The sequence below is a fragment of the Pristiophorus japonicus genome, chromosome 22 (assembly GCF_044704955.1).
Source record: "Pristiophorus japonicus isolate sPriJap1 chromosome 22, sPriJap1.hap1, whole genome shotgun sequence".
Taxonomy (NCBI): domain Eukaryota; kingdom Metazoa; phylum Chordata; class Chondrichthyes; family Pristiophoridae; genus Pristiophorus; species Pristiophorus japonicus.
In genome coordinates this window covers 45,838,487-45,863,347 of record NC_091998.1, presented here as the reverse complement: position 1 = coordinate 45,863,347, position 24,861 = coordinate 45,838,487, and the positions used below count along the sequence as shown (strand labels likewise).

General features: G+C 48.3%; 1 protein-coding gene across 2 annotated transcripts in view; it reads right to left on the bottom strand.

Moving 5' to 3' along the window:
* LOC139235014 (dihydropyrimidinase-related protein 2) overlaps positions 1 to 19,682 on the bottom strand; it is a 34,194-nt gene extending 14,512 nt beyond the window's left edge. The window contains exons 1-8 of one of the 2 annotated variants that reach the window (XM_070866093.1): positions 19,455 to 19,682; positions 18,456 to 18,544; positions 18,133 to 18,317; positions 13,986 to 14,150; positions 7,089 to 7,150; positions 6,911 to 6,991; positions 2,182 to 2,250; positions 242 to 362 (exon numbers count right to left, since the gene is read on the bottom strand). In XM_070866093.1, coding sequence (XP_070722194.1) covers positions 242 to 362; positions 2,182 to 2,250; positions 6,911 to 6,991; positions 7,089 to 7,150; positions 13,986 to 14,150; positions 18,133 to 18,317; positions 18,456 to 18,544; positions 19,455 to 19,493 — 811 coding nt within the window. In that variant the 5' untranslated portion in view covers positions 19,494 to 19,682. The remainder of the gene's footprint in view (positions 1 to 241; positions 363 to 2,181; positions 2,251 to 6,910; positions 6,992 to 7,088; positions 7,151 to 13,985; positions 14,151 to 18,132; positions 18,318 to 18,455; positions 18,545 to 19,454) is intronic. The other variant, XM_070866092.1, reaches the window with a different exon arrangement.
* Positions 19,683 to 24,861: the final 5,179 nt, after the last annotated feature.

Below are 24,861 nucleotides of genomic sequence, written 5' to 3'. Positions count from 1 at the left end.
TATCGGGTCCTCTATTGAAACACTGTGAACTCATCCCTTTTGGTGTGGAAGCAAGTCACCCTCGTTCGATGGACCGCCTATGATGATGATAGAGATCGATAGATTTTTTAGACACTGACTTGAATATACTACGCTGGAAATAATGTGGAACAATCCTAATAGCCGTGACTCAGTGAGTAGCACCTCATTGGTGGAGGTGAAAGCACAACCTTCCTGACTCGGGCGGATGGCCAACACATACCTTTCTTCCTGGCTTGAGCAATGATATCAGCAGCAGTCTTACTCATCACCTTGGTCACATAGAGCGGGCAGTTGGTTTGATTTGCAATGGTGATGGCCCGATTCACAGCTTCTGCCTCAACCTGCACAGATGAAAACATTAAGGACCACACACAAAAAAAAAACCTCCTAGTCAGCATTGCATTCAACACACTGACAAACAGAAGAGTGGAACAGAAGACACATTGACTCAGTGCTCTCAGTCCACGTACTGTACAGGCTCCCAAGGCATGGACCTGACCCAAGTTCTCTCCAGCAACACAACACATGACCCCCATTAATCATCCCAGACCTGCCCCCTTCCCGCTGCACATGACATTCGACCGTTGCTACCAATATTCCCTCTCATTTTGGGGGGTTGCACGGCCCCTTAAAGGGGGTGCGCGGCCCCTTTAAGGGGGTGCGCAGTCCAAATGTCGGCGCGCGCACGGTTTTTTCCATTTAACAGCCCGAGTGTGACCTCCAGAGCGCTGTACGGCCACACAATTTAACGGGAACGCTGGTCGCTAACTCTACCCATCCATATAACCCTCACTCCCCATCGCCACCAGATATTCGGCCAGCTCTGCTTTCTTTAAAAAGATATTAATTGGCAGACATTCCTCAATTTTCACCCAACCAAGAAGATTATTTCAGCGGTCTGTTCGCAGGATTCAAACAATGCTGCAAGAGCCTCAAGACAGCGGTCTCCCTCTCCTCCTCCTCCGCCCATGGCTCTGCTCAGTGTCTCACCTCCACCCAGCACAGCGGTGCCCCGTTATAAAGTGGGAATCGCCACGGTGCACAACCACAAAACGTCGTCATTGGCACCATGGAAAACAAGGAGAGGTTCCATTCAATCTATGCTCGAGCATCAAACTGCCGAGTCACTCAACGGCAAGGCACAGATGCACACCAGCAGTAGCCCAGATCACTCTCCGAGGAAGCCCAGCAAGGGCTATGGCCCATTGCTTCCCTCCTTTTAGTTCAGTGGGCAGCACACTTGCCTCGGAGTCAGAAGGTTGTGGGTTCGAGTCCCACTCCAGGGACTTGAGCACAAAAATCTAGGCTGACACTCCAGTGCAGTGCTGAGGGAGCGCTGCACTGTCGGAGGTGCCGTCTTTCGGATAAGATGTTAAACCGAAGCCCCGTCTCCTCTCAGGTGGACGTAAAAGATCCCATGGTTCTATTTTGAAGAAGAGCAGGGGAGTTATCCCTGGTGTCCTGGGCCAATATCTATCCCTCAATCAACATAACAAAAACAGATCAATTGGTCATTATCACATTGCTGTTTGTGGGAGCTTGCTGTGTGCAAATTGGCTGCCGCATTTCCCACATTACAACAGTGACTACACTCCAAAAGTATTTCATTGGCTGTAAAGTGATTTGAGACGTCCGGTGGTCGTGAAAGGCGCTATAGAAATGCAAGTCTTTCTTTCCCCTCGTGAAAGGAAAAGTAAATACGGGAACAGGGATGTCCACAGAGAGCACTGAAGGCCTGGAATCAAAGCCCCTTGCCCTTTCACTCGGAGAAACAATGCATTTAAGTCCTCCATCAGTAAACCAATGGTGTGCGAGGTGGTGGGGGGGGGGGGAATTAATGGAGGCATGCTCCCCAATTATTTGGCACAGGATATGTCTTTCCGCTGACCCTAAATTGCCCCTCATGCTTCCCTCCCTCGAGACGTGCTAGGTGGTTGAACTTCTGTCAGACGATCCCTGTTTCATTGTGCAAGTTTGGTCTCTTGTTTGAAAAAAAGCTTACAACTGGACTTCATTCCAGCTGTATTGAGCCAGATCATGTTTTAAGGGGGGGGGTGGGGGGAGGGGGAGGCGGGGGACAATAAACACTCTACTAGAAGTCACAAATTATCTGGAGTGGATCCGACGGTTATCCCTGTATTTAAAAACCGAGCCTCTTACCTCCTCCGGCCTGCTCAATACATGGCCTTCTGGTCCAGTGATGCCCAGTGCGAGAATCCTCTGTTGTTCCTGTAACAGGACGCGTGGCGGTTAGGGTGCAGTGTCACAAAACAGCCCGTGCAATCTTAAGAGGGTAACGAATATAGAAATTGCATAACTCAGTTCTTGTGCCCGTGGCTCAGCGAGGTAGCACCCTCGCCTCTGAGTCAGAGGGTTGTGGGTTCGAGTCCCACTCTGGGGACTTGAGCACAAAAATCTAGGCTGACACTCCCAGTGCGGCGCGGAGGGAGTTTTGACAGCTACTGCTTCCTCTGGCAACTGTGCGTCCAGTTGGGGTAACCTCTAGGAAAGATGACACTGCTCACAATGCCGGACTTCCTCGCTATTGCATGGGATGGGGGGGGGGGTCAACTGGGATTTGGTGTCCAGGAACAGGAGCGAGCCTGGAACCCCACACCTGCTGTGCATTTCAGTTATTCTGTGACTTGCGGCCAAAGGTGGCCGGCAACAGATTTCGGCCAACAAATTCCATCACTCCTCGGGTCAGTCGAGCAGATCAGTTTAACTGGAACTCTGCTGTCCAAGATCGAATTTTTAATCAGCTATTGGTGTTAAGTGCATCTTTCAGCCAACCTGTGAGAGAGGCAGCAGAGGCCTATAACTCGATGTGGTTCAATTGCTGGCGTGACTGTTTTCAAGACGCTGACTGACATACTAGGGGGCCTAATCTTCGAATAAGGGGCCGCCCATTTAAAACTCATATGGAGGAGGAATTTCTTCTCTCAGAGGGTTGTAAATCTGTGGAATTCACTGCCCCAGAGAGCTGTGGAAGCTGGACATTGAATAAATTTAAGACAGAGATAGGCAGTTTCTTAACCGATAAGGGAATAGGGGGTTATGGGGAGCGGGCAGGGAAGTGGACTTGAGTCCATGATCAGATCAGCCATGATCTTATTGAATGGCGGAGCAGGCTCAAGGGGCCGTATAGCCAATTCCTGTTCCTATTACTTATGTTCTTATGTTATTACTGAGCATTTCCAGCCATTTAGCCATTTTATTTCGCTAGTGCTTTATTTTTTTCTGTCTCTCATGTGGAAAAGCTGCGTGTAACGTTCGTGTAGCTTGCGATAGTGCCGAATGCAATGGCAGTCCTTAAGGACATGTTCCTGTGTGAATTGATGGTACTCGGATTGTGAAGCAGGCTGCTGGTAGGATCAATGTCCTCTTTTTAAGCATTTGTGCTAAATATAGTCCCAACGAGCGCTCAGGGAAAAGGATTGCAGAAACATCAGACTGTGCAGATCAGTCACACAACTCTAAATATTTTCCCATTATCAAACACTTTCTAGTCAGCAGCAACATCGGAACATAGCAACAGGAGGAGGCCCTTCAGCCCCTCGAGCATGTTCCGCCATTCAATTAGATCATGGTGAACCTGTATCTAAACTCCATTTACCCGCCTTAGTTTCAGAATCCCCTCAAACCGTTGGCTGTTCCTCAGGCGTGCTATCCAACGTGATGCAGAGAATGTTCCAGGTTTGATCCCCACTCTCTGCTGAATTAGTTAAAGGCAGCCAGGGCAACAGAAGAGCAATTACAACAATAGCCTGCATTTATATAGCGCCTTTAACGTAGTCGAGCGGCCCAAGGCGCTTCACAGGAGCGATCATCAAACAAAATTTCACTCCGAGCCACGTCACGAGAAATTAGGACAAAAGCTTGGTCAAAAAGATGTAGGTTTTGAGGAACGTCTTAAAAGGAGGATAGAGAGGTAGGGAGGTTTAGTGAGGAAATTCCAGAGCTTAGGGCCCAGACAGATGCAGGCACAACCGCTAGCGGTGGAGCGATTAAAACAGGGGATGCTCAAGAGGTCAAAATTGGAGGAGCGCAGATATCGGGGAGTTGTAGGACTGGAAGAGATTACAGAGATAGGGAGGGGCGAGGCTATGGAGGGATTTGAAAATTTGAAAACAAGGATGAGAATTTTAAAATCGAGGCTTAACCGGCAGCCAATGTAGGTCAGCGAGCACAGGGATGATGGGTGAGCGGGACTTGGGGCGAGTTAGGACACGGGCTGCTGAGTTTTGGATCACCTCTAGTTTACGTCGGGTAGAATGTGGGAGTGCGTTGGAATAGTCAAGTCTAGAGGTAACAAATGCATGGATGAGAGTTTCAGCAGCGGATGAGCTGAGGCAGGGGTGGAGACAGGCGATGTTATGGAGGCGGAAACAGGTGGTTTTAGCGATGACGCGGATATGAGGTCAGAAGCTTATCTCGGGGTCAAACAGTGTGGTTCAGCTCCAGACCGTTGCCAGGGACAGGGATGGAGGCAGTGGCTAGGGAACAGAGATTGTGGGCACTCAGCGTCCTCGGGACTAGGCATAGGACACATGGGCCAGGCTTCTTGCTCAGCACAATACTTTTATCTGTGGTGTATTAAATAAGCAGCATTCTTCCGAACATGGTCTCGAAAGGCAATTCTCTTTCTTTACTCCAAAGCAGACAGTTCTTACGAACTTAGTCAGTTGGTTATGTTGAAGTGCTCAGTGTGAATGCCAGGTCCTGTATTTTACAGGCATTAACAAAGGGGTGGGAATTGATGAATGGCTGAGACCAGTTTGAGTCAAAATCAAAATGGTTTCTCTGAATTTGTAATGCAGTCCATTTAAGACGGAAATGAGGAAGAATTTCTTCTATCAGAGGGTTGTGAATCTTTGGAATTCTCTGCCCCAGAGAGCTGTGGAGGCTGGGTCATTGAATATATTTAAGGTAGAGATAGACAGATTTTTGAGCGATAAGGGAGTCAAGGGTTATGGGGAGGGGGCAGGGAAGTGGAGTTGAGGCCAAGATCAGATCAGCCGTGATCTTATTAAATGGCGGAACAGGCTCGAGGGACAATATGGCCTATTCCTGCTCCTATTTCTTATGTTCTTGTGTTGGCTTCAAATGTAGTTTTGTTTTTAAAAGCCAGTATCCATAGAAACAGCTCAGGGCTGTCCTAAAGTTGTGGCGGGTTCATCCCTTGCACTCTTCAGTCATATCTTTAAAATTCACCTGCTATCACCTATAAGGAAATTAAGCAGATAAAAGCAGAGTCCGTCTGAAGATCCTTTAGTTCTGTCTAAATAGTGAAAATTTAGAATAAAGAAGTTCGTAAGCATTCGGTTTACATAGAAACATAGAAACATGGAAAATAGGTGCAGGAATAGGCCTGTCGGTCCTTCGAGCCTGTACCACCATTCAATATCATGGCTGATCATTCCCTCAGTACCCCTTTCCTGCTTTCTCTCCATACCCCTTGATCCTTTTAGCCGTAAGTGCCATATCGAACTCCCTCTTGAATATATCCAATGAACTGGCATCAACAACTCTCTGCGGCAGGGAATTCCACAGGTTAACAACTATCTGAGTGAAGAAGTTTCTCCTCATCTCAGTCCTAAATGGCCTACCCCTTATCCTAAGACTGTGTCCCCTGGTTCTCGACTTCCCCAACATCGGGAACATTCTTCCCGCATCTAACTTATCCAGTCCCGTCAGAATCTTATATGTTTCTATGAGATTCCCTCTCATCCTTCTAAACTCCAGTTTATAAAGGCCCAGTTGATCCAGTCTCTCCTCATATGTCAGTCCAGCCATCCCGGGAATCAGTCTGGTGAATCTTTGCTGCACTCCCTCAATAGCAAGAATGTCCTTCCTCAGATTAGGAGACCAAAACTGAACACAATATTCCAGGTGAGGCCTCACCAAGGCCCTGTATAACTGCAGTAAGACCTCTCTGCTCCTGTACTCAAATCCCCTAGCTATGAAGGTCAACATACCATTTGCCTTCTTCACCGCCTGCTGTACCTGCATGCCAACTTTCAATGACTGATGAACCATGACACCCAGGTCTCGTTGCACCTCCCCTTTTCCTAATCTGCTGCCATTCAGATAATATTCAAATAATAATATTAATAGTCTGCATGGAACTCCCTCCCTGGGTTGTGAATCATTTTGTGCTGTGAATGCAGATCCATTTATGAATATAGAGTTAAGGCAGATGGATGGAGTTAAGATACAGATCAGCCGTATCATCAGTGAATGGCAGAACAGGCTCGAGGGGCTGAATGGCCTACTCCTGTTCCCATGTTGCTATGAATCGGGTCAAGGGTAACCCAAACTCATTGGAAGTCGTACATTAAAGAGAGAGGAAACTTTCATTCAAGTCAGGCTGGGTTGGATTCCAACACAAATTCCAAGTGTCTAAATACCGACTGCTTAACCTAGTTCACTACTGTAATGTATATGAATATGCTCACAAGTTTGTAGAGCTTGGGAGTGGCTTAGCCAGTCAGGTGATATTCACAAGACTCTTGGGACTTGTTTCAGCGCCTTGGGACGTTTTACTACATTAAAGGCGCTATATAAATAAAAGTTATTATTATTATTAAGACTCAATAAAACCCCAGCCAATTGGGTCTCGGTCATCCACGATGAGGTATGCAGTTGTGAGCCTGGTGGCTGCACTGGTAATGGGTCGTGTGATTGTTAAACCTTTGCTAATAAACCAACTAGTTCTTAATAGCAATGTGTTGCTATGAATTGTTAAGCAAAGAGCCCCTGAAGCAAATACATTACAACTACAAAATGGTGCCCTCAGAATGCAGGAGAGGCCGTTTTGTCATTGCAACTGCAATACTGTTTTAGAAAACGTAACGTTCATGGAGTTACCACTTCACAACTAGAATACCTCGGCAATAATATCACCATTTTCGGCGTGAACTTGAGCAATGGCACCCATGTCACGGATTGCACTCAGGGCCTCGTACATCTGCAGGTTAAAAAAAGGAGAGAAACATCACGAGAAGTTGTCACGGTCGTGCAATTTTGTTTTCCAGCCTGTTTCTGCCCTTCTATTGTTGCCTTACCTGGGCGTCCGAGACCTGGTAGCGTTCCTTGTAGGCCATATAGACAAGAAAGGAGTTCACACCTGATGGAAAGGATTGGAAAGATGTAAGCGTGCTTTGCTTCCAGTTTCCTGTGTCACATCAATAATACGACATTATTCTTACCTTGTGCAGTTTGGTGGCCAGGCCTCTGGGAGACAAGTGCCATTAAATGGAGATCTTTTGCAGTGCACACCCACGCTGCCAGAACCAGAGGAACAGCTGCCTGACCAGATTCTTTTTAAAAAATACATTACTTTGCTGCACAAAAAGATTGGGCGCTGTCCCTACACTTGGTTTAATCAAGGGGTAAATGCTACATTATAGAATACCTGATATTTGCAAGGTACATACACTGAAGACCATATACAGGTCAATGGCCCAGAAATCCCGGCCTCCCGGGTCGATACGGACCCGGGAAGGCATCACAAATGCGCATGCGCTGAAAACTGGCTTTTCCGATCTGTCAAGCTGGAGCCTGACAGATCATCCGCATCTCGGGAACGAGGATATTTGCACGGGCAAGATTGCGGGATTTACCCATATCTTGCCCAGCGGATGTCCTGAAAACTCTTGCGCCTGGTAAAAGCAGGTGCATAGCCCACTTAAAACATAAAAAATAAAATTTAAAAACCCTGCCCACTACATTAAATTTATTTTAAAGCATAATTAAAAAAAACATTTTTTTTTAAAATCGGAAAAATATTTTTTTTATAATACATAAATAACTAATTTAAATTAATGTTAAATATATTTTTTATATTGGTTTTGTGTGCTTGGGGGGGGGGGGTTCTCATTCATAATAATGGGAACTCCAACTTACGGAGTTCCCATTATTATGAATGAGAACATACTTCAATGTGATTGGCTGCCCAGAGCCATGTGACTGCAGCTCCAGCCCTGCGCATGTCCTGATGTGTACGCGCTGCAAAGCGCAGTCAGTGGAGGCCTCAGGACCGGGATCTCGAGTGGGCGCAGCAGGTACAGGTAAGTACGACTTTTTCTAAAATCCAAACGAATGCCCGTGGGAAGGAGAAACCGGGATTTCTGGGCCATTATGTTTGGGTGGGAGCACTCAGTGACAAGGCTGGGGTCATTCCTGGTCAGGGGCATTTGGAGTCTGTCACTAGTGTGATGTTGGCCATGGAGACTTTGTTTGAGCTTGCAAGAAGGTGTCTGCGATCTCGTCTTTATTTCTCTAATTCGATATAAATATGCACCCTTACAAGGTTTGGTCAAACAAATCTTCTCCTCAATTTAAGGCTTTATTGCCATTGCTAAGCAGCTCCTGGTCAGGAACCTTGGGAAAGGTACAACCAGATCTATATAGCACCTTTCATAAAGTATAACCTCCCAAGGAGCGTTTCAAACAAAATTTAACACCAAGCCACATAAGGAGATATTAAAGCAGATGAGCAAAAGCTTGGTCAAAGAGGTAGGTTTTAAGGAGCGTCTTAAAGGAGGAAAGGGAGTTAGAGAAGCGGAGAGGTTTAGGGAGGGAGTTCCAGAGGTTGGGGCCTAGGCAATTGAAGGCACGGCCACCAATTATCAGGGATGCTCAAGAGGCCAGATTTGGAGGAGAGCAGAGATCTCGGGGGGGTTGTAGGGCTGGAGGAGATTACAGAGATCGGGAGCGGGCGAGGCCATGGAGGGATTTGAAAACAAGGATGAAAATTTTAAAACTGAGGCATTGCCAATCCTGGGAGTCTATGTAGATCAGCAAGCACAGGGGTGATGGGTGAGCGGGACTTGGTGCAAGTTAGGACACGGGCAGCCGAGTTTTTGATGAGCTCAAGTGTACATATGGTGGCCAGGAGAGCAGTGGAATACTCAAGTGTGTCATTGAATGGTCACAAAATCCAAAACTTTACAAACTGGAGATAAACAGTTAGCCTACAATGCACCTCAGTCACCTTCTCACTTTATCCTTTAACGCTGGTACCTAAACTCAGCTTGAGAGCAGACATTTTCAAAATATTTCTCTCTTGGGATGTTCTCTGCTCTTCCTCTCTTGAAGCAACAGACCCCTGCCCAGGAACAACTCCAAAAGGACAGGGATTAGCATTATTTCATCAGCGGGAGACTGTTCACCTTGAAGTGGATTTTGTAACTCCCTGTGTGAACAGCAAAGGCCAAAGTATTCCTCTCGTAGGGTCACACACCTCACTAGAGGTTTTCTACTGCAGGCACAACATCCCGAACCCGAAAACCGCAACTGCCCAAAAACCGGACATTTTTGAGGCGGCCAAGGTGGTAACATCGGGCGGCGAGGGACGAGAAAACTGGTAAAAAAAAAACGCAGCGCCAGGGGGCCAGGGAATTGGTGAGGAGCAGAGGATCGGTGGGCGGCGAGGAGTGCCAACAGCGAGGTCCAAAATCCGGCAAAACACGAAAACCGGCACAGTCTCTGTCCCGAGGTTACCGGATTTGAGACGTTGTACTGCACCTCCAATCTCTTATTTTATATTTCCATTCAGTCCTACAATACATTTTTCCAGTCGAGTGATTAATGTCATTTATGAAGTAATGGACCCAGACATTTCTCAAATTTCTGGCCTGGCTGGCCTCCCACATTCTCCATTACATAAACTTGAGGTGATCCAAAACTCAGCAGCCCGTGTCCTAACTCGCACCAAGTCCCGTTCACCCATCACCCCCTGTGCTCGCTGACCTACATTGGCTCCCGGTTAAGCAACGCCTCGATTTCAAAATTCTCATCCTTGTTTACAAATCCCTTCATGGCCCTCGCCCCTCCCCATCTCTGTAATCTCCTCCAGCATCGCAACCCCACCACCCCCAGTGATGTCTGCGCTCTTTAATTCTGGCCTCTTGAGCATCCCTGATTATAATCGCTCAGCCATGCCTTCAGCTGCCTAGGCCCCGAGCTACGGAACTGCCTCCTTAAACCGCTCTATCTCTCTACCCTTCTTCAGGACGCTCCTTAAAACCTACCTCTTTGACCAAGCTTATGGTCATCTGCCGTAATTTCTTCTTATCTGGCTCGGTATCAAATTTATTTTTTTGTTTTATGAAGCGCCTTGGGACATTTTTGACATTAAAGGTGCTATATAAATACAAGTTGTTGTTGTAGAAGGACAGATACGAGTTTGAGTCTTAAAATTCTGTCCACTTTGTTCCGTGTCCCATGATGTCAGACGCTAATTACCAATGTTCTCAATAAACTTTAATTAGTGGCAAAGAAAACATCATGACTCAAATCTTGACCCCACTCAGTCATGATGGTCTTGTGATTCTCCAAGTGAGTGGCACGCAACTGTGTTCACAATGACCTCTGGTGGAAGTGGTCTCAACTCAGATCTCGCTCAGTGGGCAACACTCTCGCCTCGGAGTCAGAAGGTTGTGGGTTCAAGTCCCGATCCAGAGACTCGAGCACAAAAATCGAGGCCCAACACTCCAGTGCAGTGCTGAGGGAGCGCTGCACTGTCAGAAGTGCCGTCTTTCGGATCAGACGTTAAACCGAAGTCCCGTCTGCTCTCTCAGGTGGACGTAAAAGATCCCATGGCACTATTTGGAAGAAGAGCAGGGGAGCTATTCCCGGTGTCCTGGGCCAATATCTATCACTCAATCAACATCACTAAAAACAGATTATCTGGTCATCATCACGTTGCTGTTTGTGGGAGCTTGCTGTGCTCAAATTGGCTGCCTCGTTTCCCACATTACAACAGTGACTGCACTTCAAAAGTACTTCATTGGCTGTAAAGTGCTTTAGAATGTCCTGAGGTCGCAAAAGCCGCTATATAAACGCTATATAAAAGTCTTTCTTTCTTATCAGGACCACCGAGACACATGCAGGATGCAGTCACTCTTCCTGGACTGAGCCGTGGCCAGCTGGAGAAATACCACCAGCGATGTCTCCGCAAGATCCTGCAAATCCCCTGGGAGGACAGACGCACAAACGTTAGCGTCCTCGACCAGGCCAACATCCCCAGCATTGAAGCACTGACCACACTCGATCAGCTCCGCTGGGCAGGCCACATAGTTCCCATGCCTGACACAAGACTCCCAAAACAAGCGCTCTACTCGGAACTCCTTCATGGCAAACGAGCCAAAGGTGGGCAGAGGAAACGTTACAGGGACACCCTCAACGCCTCCCTATTAAAGTGCAAGATCCCCACTGACGCCTGGGAGTCCCTGGGCAAAGACCGCCCTAAGTGGAGGAAGAGCACCCGGGAGGGCGCCGAGCACCTCGAGTCTCGTTGCCGAGAGCATGCAGAAACAAGCGCAGGCAGCGGAAAGAACGTGCGGCAAACCAGTCCCACCCTCCCTTTCCCTCAACGACTATCTGTCCCACTTGTGACAGGGACTGTGGTTCTCGTATTAGACTGTTCAGCCACCTAAGGACTCACTTTTAGAGAGGAAGCAAGTCTTTTTCGATTCCGAGGGACTGCCTCTGATGATGGGTTCATGAACTCCACTATTTCCAGGCTAGATCCACTCTCCGATTATGTAAAGGGGACAATCAATGGTTTCATGTTATCTTGAGTTACGTGCAAATCCGCAGAACCAAAATCCTTTCATTTATTCTACCAACTGACTGAAGGACACTTCAGCTCAATCTCAAGAGAGCACAAGTATAGCAAATGCCCCAGTTCCAAGCCTGACTGACTCACAAGACTGCATTGCTATCTGCCAACTCCTTCAGACTTTTCTCCCCGTCCCTCTTGAATCTTGTATGTTTGTACAGGCGGCAGCCAGTCACCACAGCTCGCCCAAGCGCTCACACCTCACGGCTAAGTCTGGTCGGTGAGCATCAGCAAGCTATTCAACCATGGCGTGCACATCTCATCCAAGCCCGATCCTGCCTTCATCTAACGCCCCCACTTTTCTGCAGGGAGATCATTGGATAGCGATCAGAAGCAGGAACAAGGTCTGGCTTATTCCACCCCTCCCTATTCCGCAGGAATTAACAACCAAGTGTAGCACCTCTACTGCTGCCTCAGGGGAAGCTATCTCAGTACAGATCAGAGATGGAGGCCTGGAACCTTCCTGATTTGTGCGCCCCAGCACCACACAGAGTACTGTCCCCGCGCCCCCCCCCCCTCCAGCACCGCACAGAGCAGTGTCTCCGCTCCCCCCCACCCCCTCCACCCCCAGCACTGCACAGAGCAGTGTGTGTGTGTCCCCCTCCAGCACCGCACAGAGCAGTGTCCCCTCCCCCCCACCAGCACCGCACAGAGTAGTGTCCCCCCCCCCCCACCCCCAGCACCGCACAGAGTAGTGTCCCCCCCCCCCACCCCCAGCACCGCACAGAGCAGTGTCGTCCCCCCCCGCCCCCAGCACCGCACAGAGCAGTGTCCCCCCCCCGCCCCCAGCACCGCACAGAGTAGTGTCCCCCCCCCCCACCCCCAGCACCGCACAGAGCAGTGTCCCCCCCCCCCACCCCCAGCACCGCACAGAGCAGTGTCCCCCCCCCCCCCCAGCACCGCACAGAGTAATGTCCCCGCGCCCCCCCCCCCTCCAGCACTGCACAGAGCAGTGTCTCCGCTCCCCCCCCCCCCCTCCACCCCCAGCACCGCACAGAGCAGTGTCTCCGCTCCCCCCCCCCCCCCAGCACCGCACAGAGCAGTGTCTCCGCTCCCCCCCCTCCAGCACCGCACAGAGCAGTGTCCCCCCCCCCCCCCCAGCACCGCACAGAGCAGTGTCCCCCCCCCACCCAGCACCGCACAGAGCAGTGCCCCCCCCCAACCCAGCACCGCACAGAGCAGTGTCTCCGCTCCCCCCCCTCCAGCACCGCACAGAGCAGTGTCCCCCCCCCCACCCAGCACCGCACAGAGCAGTGCCCCCCCCCAACCCAGCACCGCACAGAGCAGTGTCCCCCCCCCAGCACCGCACAGAGCAGTGTCCCCCCCCCCAGCACCGCACAGAGCAGTGTCCCCCCCCCAGCACCGCACAGAGCAGTGTCCCCCCCCCACCCAGCACCGCACAGAGCAGTGTCCCCCCCCCAGCACCGCACAGAGCAGTGTCCCCCCCCCCAGCACCGCACAGAGCAGTGTCCCCCCCCCAGCACCGCACAGAGCAGTGCCCCCCCCCAACCCAGCACCGCACAGAGCAGTGTCCCCCCCCCAGCACTGCACAGAGCAGTGCCCCCCCCCCAACCCAGCACCGCACAGAGCAGTGTCCCCCCCCCAGCACCGCACAGAGCAGTGTCCCCCCCCCCAGCACCGCACAGAGCAGTGTCCCCCCCCCCAGCACCGCACAGAGCAGTGTCCCCCCCCCCAGCACCGCACAGAGCACTGTCCCCCCCCCCCCCCAGCACCGCACAGAGCAGTGTTCTCCCCCCCCCCCCCCTGCGCCCCCACCACTGAACCATCGGCAGAGCTACAAATTTGTTTTGCAGACACAGTGTCAGCTGTGGCTCAGTGGGTAGCACCCTCGCCTCAGAGTCAGAAGGATGTGGGTTCAAGTCCCACTCCACACACTGGAGCAGAAGAATCTAGGCTGACACTCCCAGTGCACTGGCGGAGCTGCCGTCTATCGGATGAGATGTCAAACCGAGACCTCGTCTGCTCTCTCAAGTGGACGTAAAAGATCCCTTGGCTTATTTCGAAGAAGAGCAGGGGAGTTATCCCCGGTGTGCTGGCCAATATTTATCCCACAATCAACATAACAAAAAAAAAAACAGATGATCTGGTCATTATCACATTGCTGTTTGTGGGAGCATGCTGTGTGCAAATTGGCTGCCGCATTTCCCACATTACAACAGTGACTACGCTGTAAAAAGTACTTCATTGACTGTGAAGCGCTTTGAGACGTCCGGTGGTCGTGAAAGGCGCTATATAAATATAAGTCTTTCATTTTTATTAGCCCAGATTGGAGACTCTCGCAACTATTTCTTAAACAGACTGCACGAGATCTTACCGTGCTCCTTCACCAGGAAATCCATCTCTTCCTGAAGGCCTTTATACCACTCCGTGATGTCGACGTGAAGGGAGTAGTCACAGCAGGTCTTGCTGTCGGCCCATTCTCGCCATTGTTCAAAAGCAGTGATCAGACTGACTCCAGGCTCCGCCACCACATGATCAACTGAAATAAATAACAATTGTACACGTCACACACATACAGGGGCAATATAGATTAAGCACAGCAGGTCCGCAATGGCAGAATGGGCAGAGGGTGACAGGCAAGTGGGGAACAAGATCCCAGAAAAAGGAATTAATGCCGATTGGAGAGAAGAGAGGGGGAGGGAGGGGAGCAAATCGACAAGACAAAAAAAATCTCTCAGCTCCCGTACATGAAACACAAAGGGCCCAAGTTTCCACACGATAAAAAAAACGGGTGCCCCTCCGAGCTGGGCGCCCGTTTTTCGAGCCTAAAACGGCGCCTAAAAAAAACCTCGCGATTCTGGAGCGTTCTGCAGCACCTTGTCTGCCTGGCGCGGCGCCCAGGGGGCGGAGCCTACACTCGCGCCGATTTTGTAAGTGGGAGGGGGCGGGTACCATTTAAATGAGTTTTTTTCCTGCCGGCAACACTGCGCGTGCGCGTTGGAGCATTCGCGCAGTGTGAAGGAAACATTGGCACTCGGCCATTTTTGTAGTTCTTTGTAGCTGTTTAATTTTTAACATTTTTTAATAAAAGCACATTGCCCTTCCATGATCAGCACTGAGGCTTCTTGCAGCAGTGAGAAGGTGCAGGAAGCCTCAGAAAGTTGAGGCAGCCGTTTCCCTCCCCACCCCCGCCCGCCGTCGGGAACGAACGGAACGGCTCCCCCCCCCCGCGGGAACGAACGATGGCTGAAGCACTTTCACACAGGTAGGAAAATGGTTTATTTAATCTTTTCTTTGCTTATAAATGTTTATTCAGGTTGGATTTATTTGTATAATATTTATAGAAGTATAAATAAGGATTTATTGTAGAATTTAATGACTTCCCTTCCCCCTCACCTCGTTCTGGACGCCTAATTTGTAACCTGCGCCTGATTTTTTAAGTTCTACAAAAATCTTCACTTGCTCCATTCTAAGTTAGTTTGGAGTACGTTTTCACTGTGGAAACTTTGAAATCAGGCGTCAGTGACCGGACACGCCCCCTTTTGAAGAAAAAATTCTGTTCCAAAGTAGAACTGTTCTACCTGACTGGAACTGCAGAAAAAAAAATGTGGAGAATTGCGATTTCTAAGATAGTCCGTTCTCCACCAGTTGCTCCTAAAAATCAGGCGCAAATCATGTGGAAACTTGGGCCCAAAAAGTCAGCATGCAGGTACAGCAAGTAATCAGGAAGGCAAATGGAATGTTGGCCTTTATTGCAAAGGAGATGGAGTATAAAAGTAGGGAAGTCCTGCTACAACTGTACAGGGTATTGGTGAGGCCACACCTGGAGTACTGCGTGCAGTTTTGGTCGCCTTATTTAAGGAGTGATATACTTGCATTGGAGGCAGTTCAAAGAAGGTTCACGAGGTTGATTCCTGAGATGAGTGGGTTGTCTTATGAGGAAAGGCTGCGCAGACTGGGCCTGTGCTCATTGGAGTTTAGAAGAATGAGAGGTGATCTTATTGAAACATATAAGATTCTGAGGGGGCTTGACAAGATAGATGCTGAGAGGATGGTTCCCCTTGTGGGGGACTCTAGAACTAGAGGGCATAGTCTCAGAATAAGGGGCCGCCCATTTAAGATGGAGATGAGGAGGAATTTCTCCTCTCAGAGGATCGTGAATCTATGGAATTCTCTACCCCAGAGAGCTGTGGAGGCTGGGTCATTGAATATATTTAAGGCTGAAATAGACAGCTTCTTGAACTATAGGGGAGTCAAGGGTTATAGGGAGCGGGCAGGAAAGTGAAGTTGAGGCCAGGATCAGATCAGCCATGAATTTACTGAATGGCGGAGCAGGCTCGAGGGGCCGAATGGTCGACTCCTGCTCCTATTTCTTATGGCAATATATAAAGCAAGCTCTCCTGCCAAGGGATATGACACTTTCCCCAACACATGGGGCCCCATCTTGATGCTCAGTCGATAACTGGCACAGCCCGACCGAGGAGAGCAGATGATTTAGAAAATCACCAGATTTTTGCAATTTAAAGCTGGGGATCTTTGGATGGGCTTCCACAGTGAGCAGGGTGAGCTGTCGCATCAAATCCAATCCAGCAATACAATTTAAATTGCTCCAGATCCCATGCGTTTAAGCATAACTTTTAATACAAAAATACAGCATGATTTATGACAGCAACTGCATTTCACGCCTACTTATTTTCAGCACCCATTTTAATTGCAATGATAGCAATTTAGTATCTTCCACTAACCCTGAAATGACCACATATTCGTAGCATAACTAAGACCGCCTATTTCCACCTCTGGAACACCACCCTTGCCTCAGCTCATCCGCTGCTGAAGCCCTCATCCATGCCTTTGTTATCTCAAGACTTGACTATTCCAACGCATTCCTGGCTGGCCTCCCACATTCTACCCTACATACAGTAGAGGTGATCCAAAACTAGGCTGCCCATGTCCTAACTCGCAGCAAGTCCCACTCACCCATCACCCCTGTGCTCACTGACCTACATTGTCTTGCGGTTAAGTAATGCCTCGATTTCAAAATTCTCTACCTTATTTTCAAATCCCTCCATGGCCTCGCCCCCTCCCTATCTCCATATTCTCCTCCAGCCCCACAACCCTCCCCGAGATGTCTGCGGTCCTCTAATTCTGCCCTCTTGAGCATCCCTGATTATAATCGCTCAACCATTAGTGGCCGTGCCTGCTGTTGCCTGGGCCCCAAGCTCTGGAACTCCCTCCCTAAACCTCTCTACCTCTCTACCTCTCTACCTCTCTACCTCTCTACCTCTCTACCTCTCTACCTCTCTACCTCTCTAATCCTTTAAGACGCTCCTTAAAATCTACCTCTTTGACCGAGCTTTTGGTCACCTGCGTAATTTCTACTTATGCAGCTCGGTGTCAAATATTTTATCTCCTAATACTCCTGTGAAGCGGCTTTGGACGTTTCACTCCGTTAAAGGCGCAATATAAATACAGGTTGTTGTTGAAACCACAAAATTAAAACATACACCTCCCCTCTCTTCCCCCCGCCCCCTCCCCCCTCATGGTTTAGGGGCTATAGTCACTGAGTGATGTGTGACACAGTCCAGGAAGGTTAGCAGGTTCTATCCTGGCCGCTCTGTGCTGAGTGGCTACTGGCCTCAACCTCCACTGAACAAGGAGGGCGAAGAGAGGATAAGATTGCCGAGGCTCCTGCTGTGCCCCATCGGCATGCCAACCATGTCGCCGGGAGACGCCTGTGGGCGCGGGTCAGGATTGGGATCGACTGTGCCCGGACCCAGACCCCCCCCACCCCCACTGCTTCAATCCTCAGCCGACAGCTCATTCTTCCTGTGCAGGAAGGGTTGTCACTGGGCAACAATACTAGAGTGCTGCTGGCATCCACAGAACGTTACCCTGCCATCTGCATTTGCAGAAGGGCGGGGGGGGGTGGGGGGGAGAAATCAGAAAGGAACATTTTTTTTTAAAAGACAGAAATGAAAATTAAGAAATCAGAGGGGGTGGGAAAACAAGTAGACCTCAGCAAATAATGGAAAGAATTTTTGTGTTGTTTCTTTGTTTAAATCTTAGAATAAATATGTATCTGCATATCAAGAAGTAATTTTCAAAACTTAAGTAGTGGAACCTTTTGAGCCCAAAATGAGTTACCCAATATCACACAAGGCCATGTAGAGTGACCTTTTCATACATTTTTTTTTAAAGCTGGCAACAGCGAAGAAGAGTGCTCTTTTCCAGTGTAAACACTTTAAGTTGTCTGATTGAACCACAGATTCGTTCATCTGTGATTAATATTAAAAATTAGACAGCACATAACAAAACTGCAAGTGTTACATCCCAGCCTTTGACACAATGTGCACTGCTCATGTATAAATCATTTGATCCATTGTGTCAGCTGCTGATCAATGAGCCTTGCAGTAGTGCAGTGTACTGCCTTCCCCTTTCCAAACCAGCTCGATCAAGCCGCTATTTCACGCAGACCGACACACACACACACACAAAAAAGCGACAGAAGACGAGAAGCTTACAGATGGTGGTGGTGCCCCCGGCCAGTGCCGCTTTTGTTCCCTGCGAAAAGTCATCAGCTGCGGTCATGCCCCGGGTGGGCATCTGTAACCGGGTGTGCACATCAATGCCCCCAGGGATAACCATGCGTCCGTGGGCATCGGCGATTTTAACCCCGCCGGGCACGATCAGATTTTCACCAATTTGCCTGCGCACGTGAGAAGATAGTTAGTATTTTTTTAACGTATTTTTTAGATTAAGTGCTTATTTAGTCACTATTTTTTCTCCCAAAGATGTGTCTCCAACGCCAACCCCTATTGCAACAGCTTGAAGAAAGCCCCCTTACTTGATCAGACCATCTTCTATGTAAATGTCAGCGAAGAAAGACTGGTCATCATTGACAATTTTTCCGCCTTTAACCAGCATCCGCTCACTCTGAAAAAGAGATTTTTTTTTAATAAAAGATGCATTCATTTAAAAAGACAAAAATCCTCAAGCATCTTCTAAGTGCGAGAGACCTGCTCCTCTGACAATTACATTGCAGATCGAAAACGAGAGATAAATTACATTTAATGCAAAAACGCACCATTGTGATGGGGTCAAACAATGAGATTGAAGTATTCTGCCAGCTAGCTTTGGTTTGATGATTTCTAAAAGGCAGGGTGCATTATTCCTGTGATTCAGGTCAAAATATGGTGGGTGGGTTAGGCAGGTGAAAATAGGCACTTACTCCCACCCTGAATATTTCAGACCCTTGTATTTACAATGCACACAGAATAGTTCAGGACTATTGTGCTTTTGACTCAAAAATATTTGCACAATTTTTTTTAAAAACATCTATAAATAATTGCACTGATTGCTAAAGCCCAATCTAAATCGGTCACATTAAACACCGCCTTTGTTGCAATGCTTTTGGGGGTGGAATGCCAAATGATAAATGTGTAATTTATATCATTTTTGCAAAAGGATGTTTGCAATGCATTTGTCTACTTGCAAGGAGTGTTTGAATGGGGCTTCTGTTGTCTAATCCTTTGAGCTGACAATCGTATCAGAGACAGGGAGAAAGGGGGAGGGAGAAATCTCGCCCGCCTGCCTGGCTTGAAGCACCGCCATTATCCCCTCTGAACACTGCACAGTCGCTGTCCTTGGTCCCCACAACGTTCAAACAAAAAGCTGCGGCGGTTATTGGGGCTGAAAATGCTGCAATCGGGGTGTCTCTGAGCGAGGTTTGAGGTCGAGCCACCGCACTTGGCATTTCCACCTGAAATTGCAAGTGAATGCGACATTGCGTTTCCTACAGCCGTCCCCACCCCCCTGACATCCATTATTGCCCCTCAATCCTTACCGTGATCCGAGGAATATTCTTCTTCCCCTGGTAAGACATGACTCTGATTGTTTGCAATCCCACAACACGATACAATGCAGACTGTTGCAATGTGTAACTGCAGACACACACGGTTGCAATATTTGTTTTATATATAATGTACTTTTTTCTCTCCTCTGCCAAGCCCTTCCCAGCTGGGAGAGACTGAAGCAATAATACAATCACACCAAGGCTGCGGCTACAAGCGTATGCCTTGCCGCACCCAACTGCAAGGCAAGTCCAGCCCCTGTGATGTCCCGATTGGCTTCCATCTGACCAGATGTCCCACCCAATAATTGCACTGAAGCAAAATCAGCCATAAATAGCTCGACACCATCTCTCAGCAATCAAGTTCAGCAGAAAGGGCTGCAACTACCCCAAACCAAGTTGCTTTATGCCAATGATTTATTTTTCAATTATTTCCATTTTATGCACAGATTTATTTTTAAAATATACATCAAAATTATAACGAGGGGGGGGGAAGGGCTGCAAATTCACCCACAGAATAGAGCATCATTTTTATTTTAAATTGAGATGGCTGTAAAACTGCAGCAAGGCTGAATGCAGACAGAAACTTGGCTGTTTGCTGTTGAGTTCATACTCTATTTATTTGTTACAGCTCACCAGACGGGCATTAGGACCCTGCGGGAGCGATTCACAGTTGCTGTACTCATGCTAGTTCATGCCGGTTTGGGGACTCCATTTTGGGTTGTATAAAAGCACAGTTAAGTTAAGTTATATTACTCCTGGCTCAGTTTGTCAGTTATTAACGTGGACACAACGTTTGCATCTCACTGTCCCAATATGTCCCTTTGTCCACGATTGTAACATGCCCATTTAAAGGGGTTTTCGCACAAATGCATCCCGGGCGTTTCCACTCTAATATTCAGAGCGGCTAACTCCAGGGCAGAGACAAAAAAAATCAATGAGAGTTTGCACTGTTTGCTAAGACTCATTCAGTGGTTTTAAAGGAAACCAGAATAGTTTTGTTAAAAAAAATTTAAAACACAAATGTTTGAAATACACAGCAGCGGTCGGTCTGTATCTAAAATGGAAAGGCAGGACCCCAGCTATTTACAATCTATATTAATGACTTGGAAGAAGGGACTGAGTGTAATGTAGCCAAGTTTGCTGATGATACAAAGATGGGAGGAAAAGCAATGTATGAGAAGGACACAAAAAATCTGAAAAAGGACATAGACAGGCTAAGTGAGTGGGCAAAAATTTGGCAGATAGAGTATAATGTTGGAATGTGTGAAGTCATGCACTTTGGCAGTAAAAATCAAAGAGCAAGTTATTATTTAAATGGAGAAAGATTGCAAAGTGCTGCAGTACAACTGGACCTGGGGGTACTTGTGCATGAAACACAAAAGGATAGTATGCAGGTACAGCAACTGATCAGAAAGGCCAATGGAATCTTGGCCTTTATTGCAAAGGGGATGGAGTATAAAAGCAGGGAAATCTTGCTACAGCTATGCAGGGTATTGGTGAGGTCACACCTGGAATACTGTGTGCAATTTTGGTTTCCATATTTACGAAAGGATGTACTTGCTTTGGAGGCAGTGCAGAGAAGGTTCACTAGGTTGATTCCGGAGATGAGGGGGTGACTTATGAGGAAAGGTTGAGTAGGTTGGGCCTCTACTCATTGGAATTCAGAAGAATGAGAGGTGATCTTATTGAAATGTATAAGATTATGAGGGGGCTTGACAAGGTGGATGCAGAGAGGATGTTTCCATTGATGGGGGAGACTAGAACTAGGGGGCATAATCTTAGAATAAGGGGTTGCCCATTTAAAACTGAGATGAGGAGAAATTTCTTCTTTCAGAGGGTTGTAAATCTGTGGAATTCGCTGCCTCAGAGAGCTGTGGAAGCCGGGACATTGAATACATTTAAGACAGAAGTTGACAGTTTCTTAAACGATAAGGGGATAAGGGATTATGGAGAGCGGGCAGGGAAGTGGTCCTGAGTCCATGATCAGATCAGCCATGATCTTATTGAATGGCAGAGCAGGCTCGAGGGGCCGTATGGCCAACTCCTGTTCCTATTTCTTATGTTCTTATGTTCTTATATCTGCTGGGGAGTCTTGGTCAGAACTGCATTCTAAACAAAGGAACAATCTGTCCCTTCTCTTTCAGAGGCTGACGGGGTGTTTTTCGGTTTCGGTTTTACAATCCCCTTTGCTATCTTCTGTTCCCAATCCTCCACTGCCCTCTCATATAAATTTTCCTCCCCCTCTCCTTTCATAAGAATGTAAGGAATAGGAGCAGGAGTAGGCCATACAGCCCTCCGAGCCTGCTCCGCCATTCAATAAGATCATGGCTGATCTTCTACCTCACCCCCACATTCCAGTCCCATCCTCACATCCCTTGATTCCCTTAAGTGTCTAAAAGTCTTATTGATATTCAGCCTTGACTATACCCAACGACTAAGCATCCAATCCCTCTGGTGTAGAGAATTCCAAAGATTCACCACCCTCTGAGGTGACAAAATTTCTCATTGTCTCAATCCTAATTGGTTGACCCCTTATTCCGTGACTGTGACCCCTGGTTCTAGACTCTCCGGCCAAGGGAAAACAGCCTCCCAATATCTACCTTGTCAAGCCCTCTAAAAATTGTATACGTTTTAATGAGATCACCTCTCATTCTTCTAAGCTCGAGAGAATATAGGCCCATTCTAGTCATAGGACAACCCTTGCATCCCAGGAATCAATCTAGTGACTCTTTCCCTGTGCCTATTACAGTTCCGACAGCAGGTGCCATCTGGTACCTCGCTCACCCGAGGTGGCAGCAGGGAGGGTGCGATCGGCTGGTCTCCTAATCTGAGGAAGGACATTCTTGCTATTGAGGGAGTGCAGCGAAGGTTCACCAGACTAATTCCCGGGATGGCAGGACTGACATATGAAGAAAGATTGGATCGGCTAGGCTTATACTCACTGGAATTTAAAAGAATGAGAGGGGATCTCATAGAAACATATAAAATTATGAAGGGACTGGACAGGTTAGATGCAGGAAGAATGTTCCCGATGTTGGGGAAGTCCAGAACCAGGGGTCACAGTCTAAGGATAAGGGATAAGCCATATAGGACCGAGATGAGGAGAAACTTTTTCACCCAGACAGTGGTGAACCTGTGCAATTCTCTACCACAGAAAGTTGTTCAGTCCAGTTCGTTGGATATATTCAAGAGGGAGTTAGATGTGGCCCTTACGGCTAAGGGGATCAGGGGGTATGGAGAGAAGGCGGGAGTGGGGTACTGAAGTTGCATGATCAGCCACGATCATATTGAATGGCGGTGTCGGCTCGAAGGGTCGAATGGCCTGCTCCTGCACCTATTTTCTATGTTTCTATGTTACTATGTTCCATGGGTCAGGGAGGGTAAAGTTCAGTTCCTGCTCCTGGTCACCAAACCTGCACAGTCACTGTTGGCAGTGGTCACCATGGGCATAGCGCCATGTCCTCATAGGGGCACTTTCTTTCAGCAGGGGGGGGGGTCACTGGATGGCGAGCTGGAGCTGATCTTTACCCCCTCCCTGACCCAGGGAAGCTGAGTCTCCCTCCATGCCACCCTAGCTGGAACAAGCTAACTCAGAGACAGGGATTCCAACCCCACACCTTCTGGTCTGCATGGACCATCTATCGACTGACATTACCAACTTGTACCACTTATCCATCCATACACTTGGTCCATCTACTGCAAGCAAGAAGGGTTAATGAGAGGGTGCTCACAGAGTTTTGCCATCTATGAGAGGTGGTGGGAGATCTGAGGCGTGGTGGGAGTGGATGAGAGATACCTGTTCCATTTTAGCTTCTCGGAGGGTCGTGGGAGGTCAGAATGGCCGCTGCCATTACCCGTGTCACGTTGCCCAACAGTTTCAAGGACACCCTCAAGGCCTCCTTGATAAAGTGCAACATCCCCACCAATACCTGGGAATCCCTGGCCAAAGACCACCCTAAGTGGAGGAAGAGCATCCGGGAAGGTGCTGAGCACCTCGAGTCTCGGCGGCGAGAGCATGCAGAAATCAAGCGCATGCAGAGGAAAGAGCGTGCGGCAAACCAGACTTTCCCTCAACCACTGTCTGTCCCACTTGTGACAGAGACTGTAATTCCCATATTGGACTGTTCAGCCACCTGAGAACTCACTTTTAGAGTGGAAGCAAGTCTTCCTCGATTTCGAGGGACTGCCTAAGATGATGATTATCTATGAGGCTTCCTGTTTTAATTAAGACCTACAGGTTTCCCCAAACCTAGTGTCAAGATTTTCCCCAAGATAGAAACCCTCATTCAACAAAATGCACCACCTTAAACATTCACTCCCTCCACCACCGGCGCACCGTGGCTGCAGTGTGCACCATCTACAAGATGCACTGCAGCAACTCGCCAAGGTTTCTTCGGCAGCACCTCCCAAACCCGCGACCTCTACCACCTAGAATGACAAGGGCAGCAGGCACATGGGAACACCAGCACCTCCAAGTACCCCTCCAAGTCACACACCATCCTGACTTGGAAACATATCGGTCGTTCCTTCATCGTCGCTGGATCAAAATCCTGGAACTCCCTCCCTAACAGCACTGACTGCGGCGGTTCAAGGCGGCCGGCTCACCACCATATTCTCAAGGGCAATTAGAGATGGGCAATAAATGCTATTCGCGGGTCTGGGAGAGAGAAAGTTGGATCAAAGCACAAGGAGCTGAACTCGAATCAATTTTTCTTCCTTCAAGTCAATCTCATTCAAAGCACAGGGACACACTGAAAGCAATATTGCAATGCAGTAAACTATAGCATTGTACATGGAAGACAAAGCCATCAGGCAAATGAAAGGAGTTTGTGTGCGTTCTGGGTTACCCTACTCATGACACAAGCTCAAACCAACAAGGAAGTCCATTAACGTGTGTGAGGAAAAGCCCTAATTGATCTATATTGTGTGACTTACACACGGTACTTTTGTCCTTTAGTCCATCTATTTAGAAGGCTTGCACTGTGGTAGGAAGTTGATAAAGAATTATCAGAAAAGATGTGTGTGAGAGAGATAAACAGTGGAGGCACAACAAAGTATTAAGTTGCAGCTTCAAAATGACTGGGAAATAATTTTGCTCCATCAAAGGGTAGGCAGCAATCATCGGTTTGAGTCACCCGTGCTACATGCATGTGCAAAGCTCTGCTCATTGCTGAGCCATTGGGACTTACGTTTCAATGGCTGTCTTGATAGCTCTGTGCTACAACCAACAGTTTGCATTACATAGAAACATAGAAAATAGGTGCAGGAGTAGGCCATTCGGCCCTTTGAGCCTGCACCACCATTCAATATGATCATGGCTGATCATGCAACTTCAGTACCCCATTCCTGCTTTCTCTCCATACCCCTTGATCCCTTTAGCCATAAGGGCCACACCTAA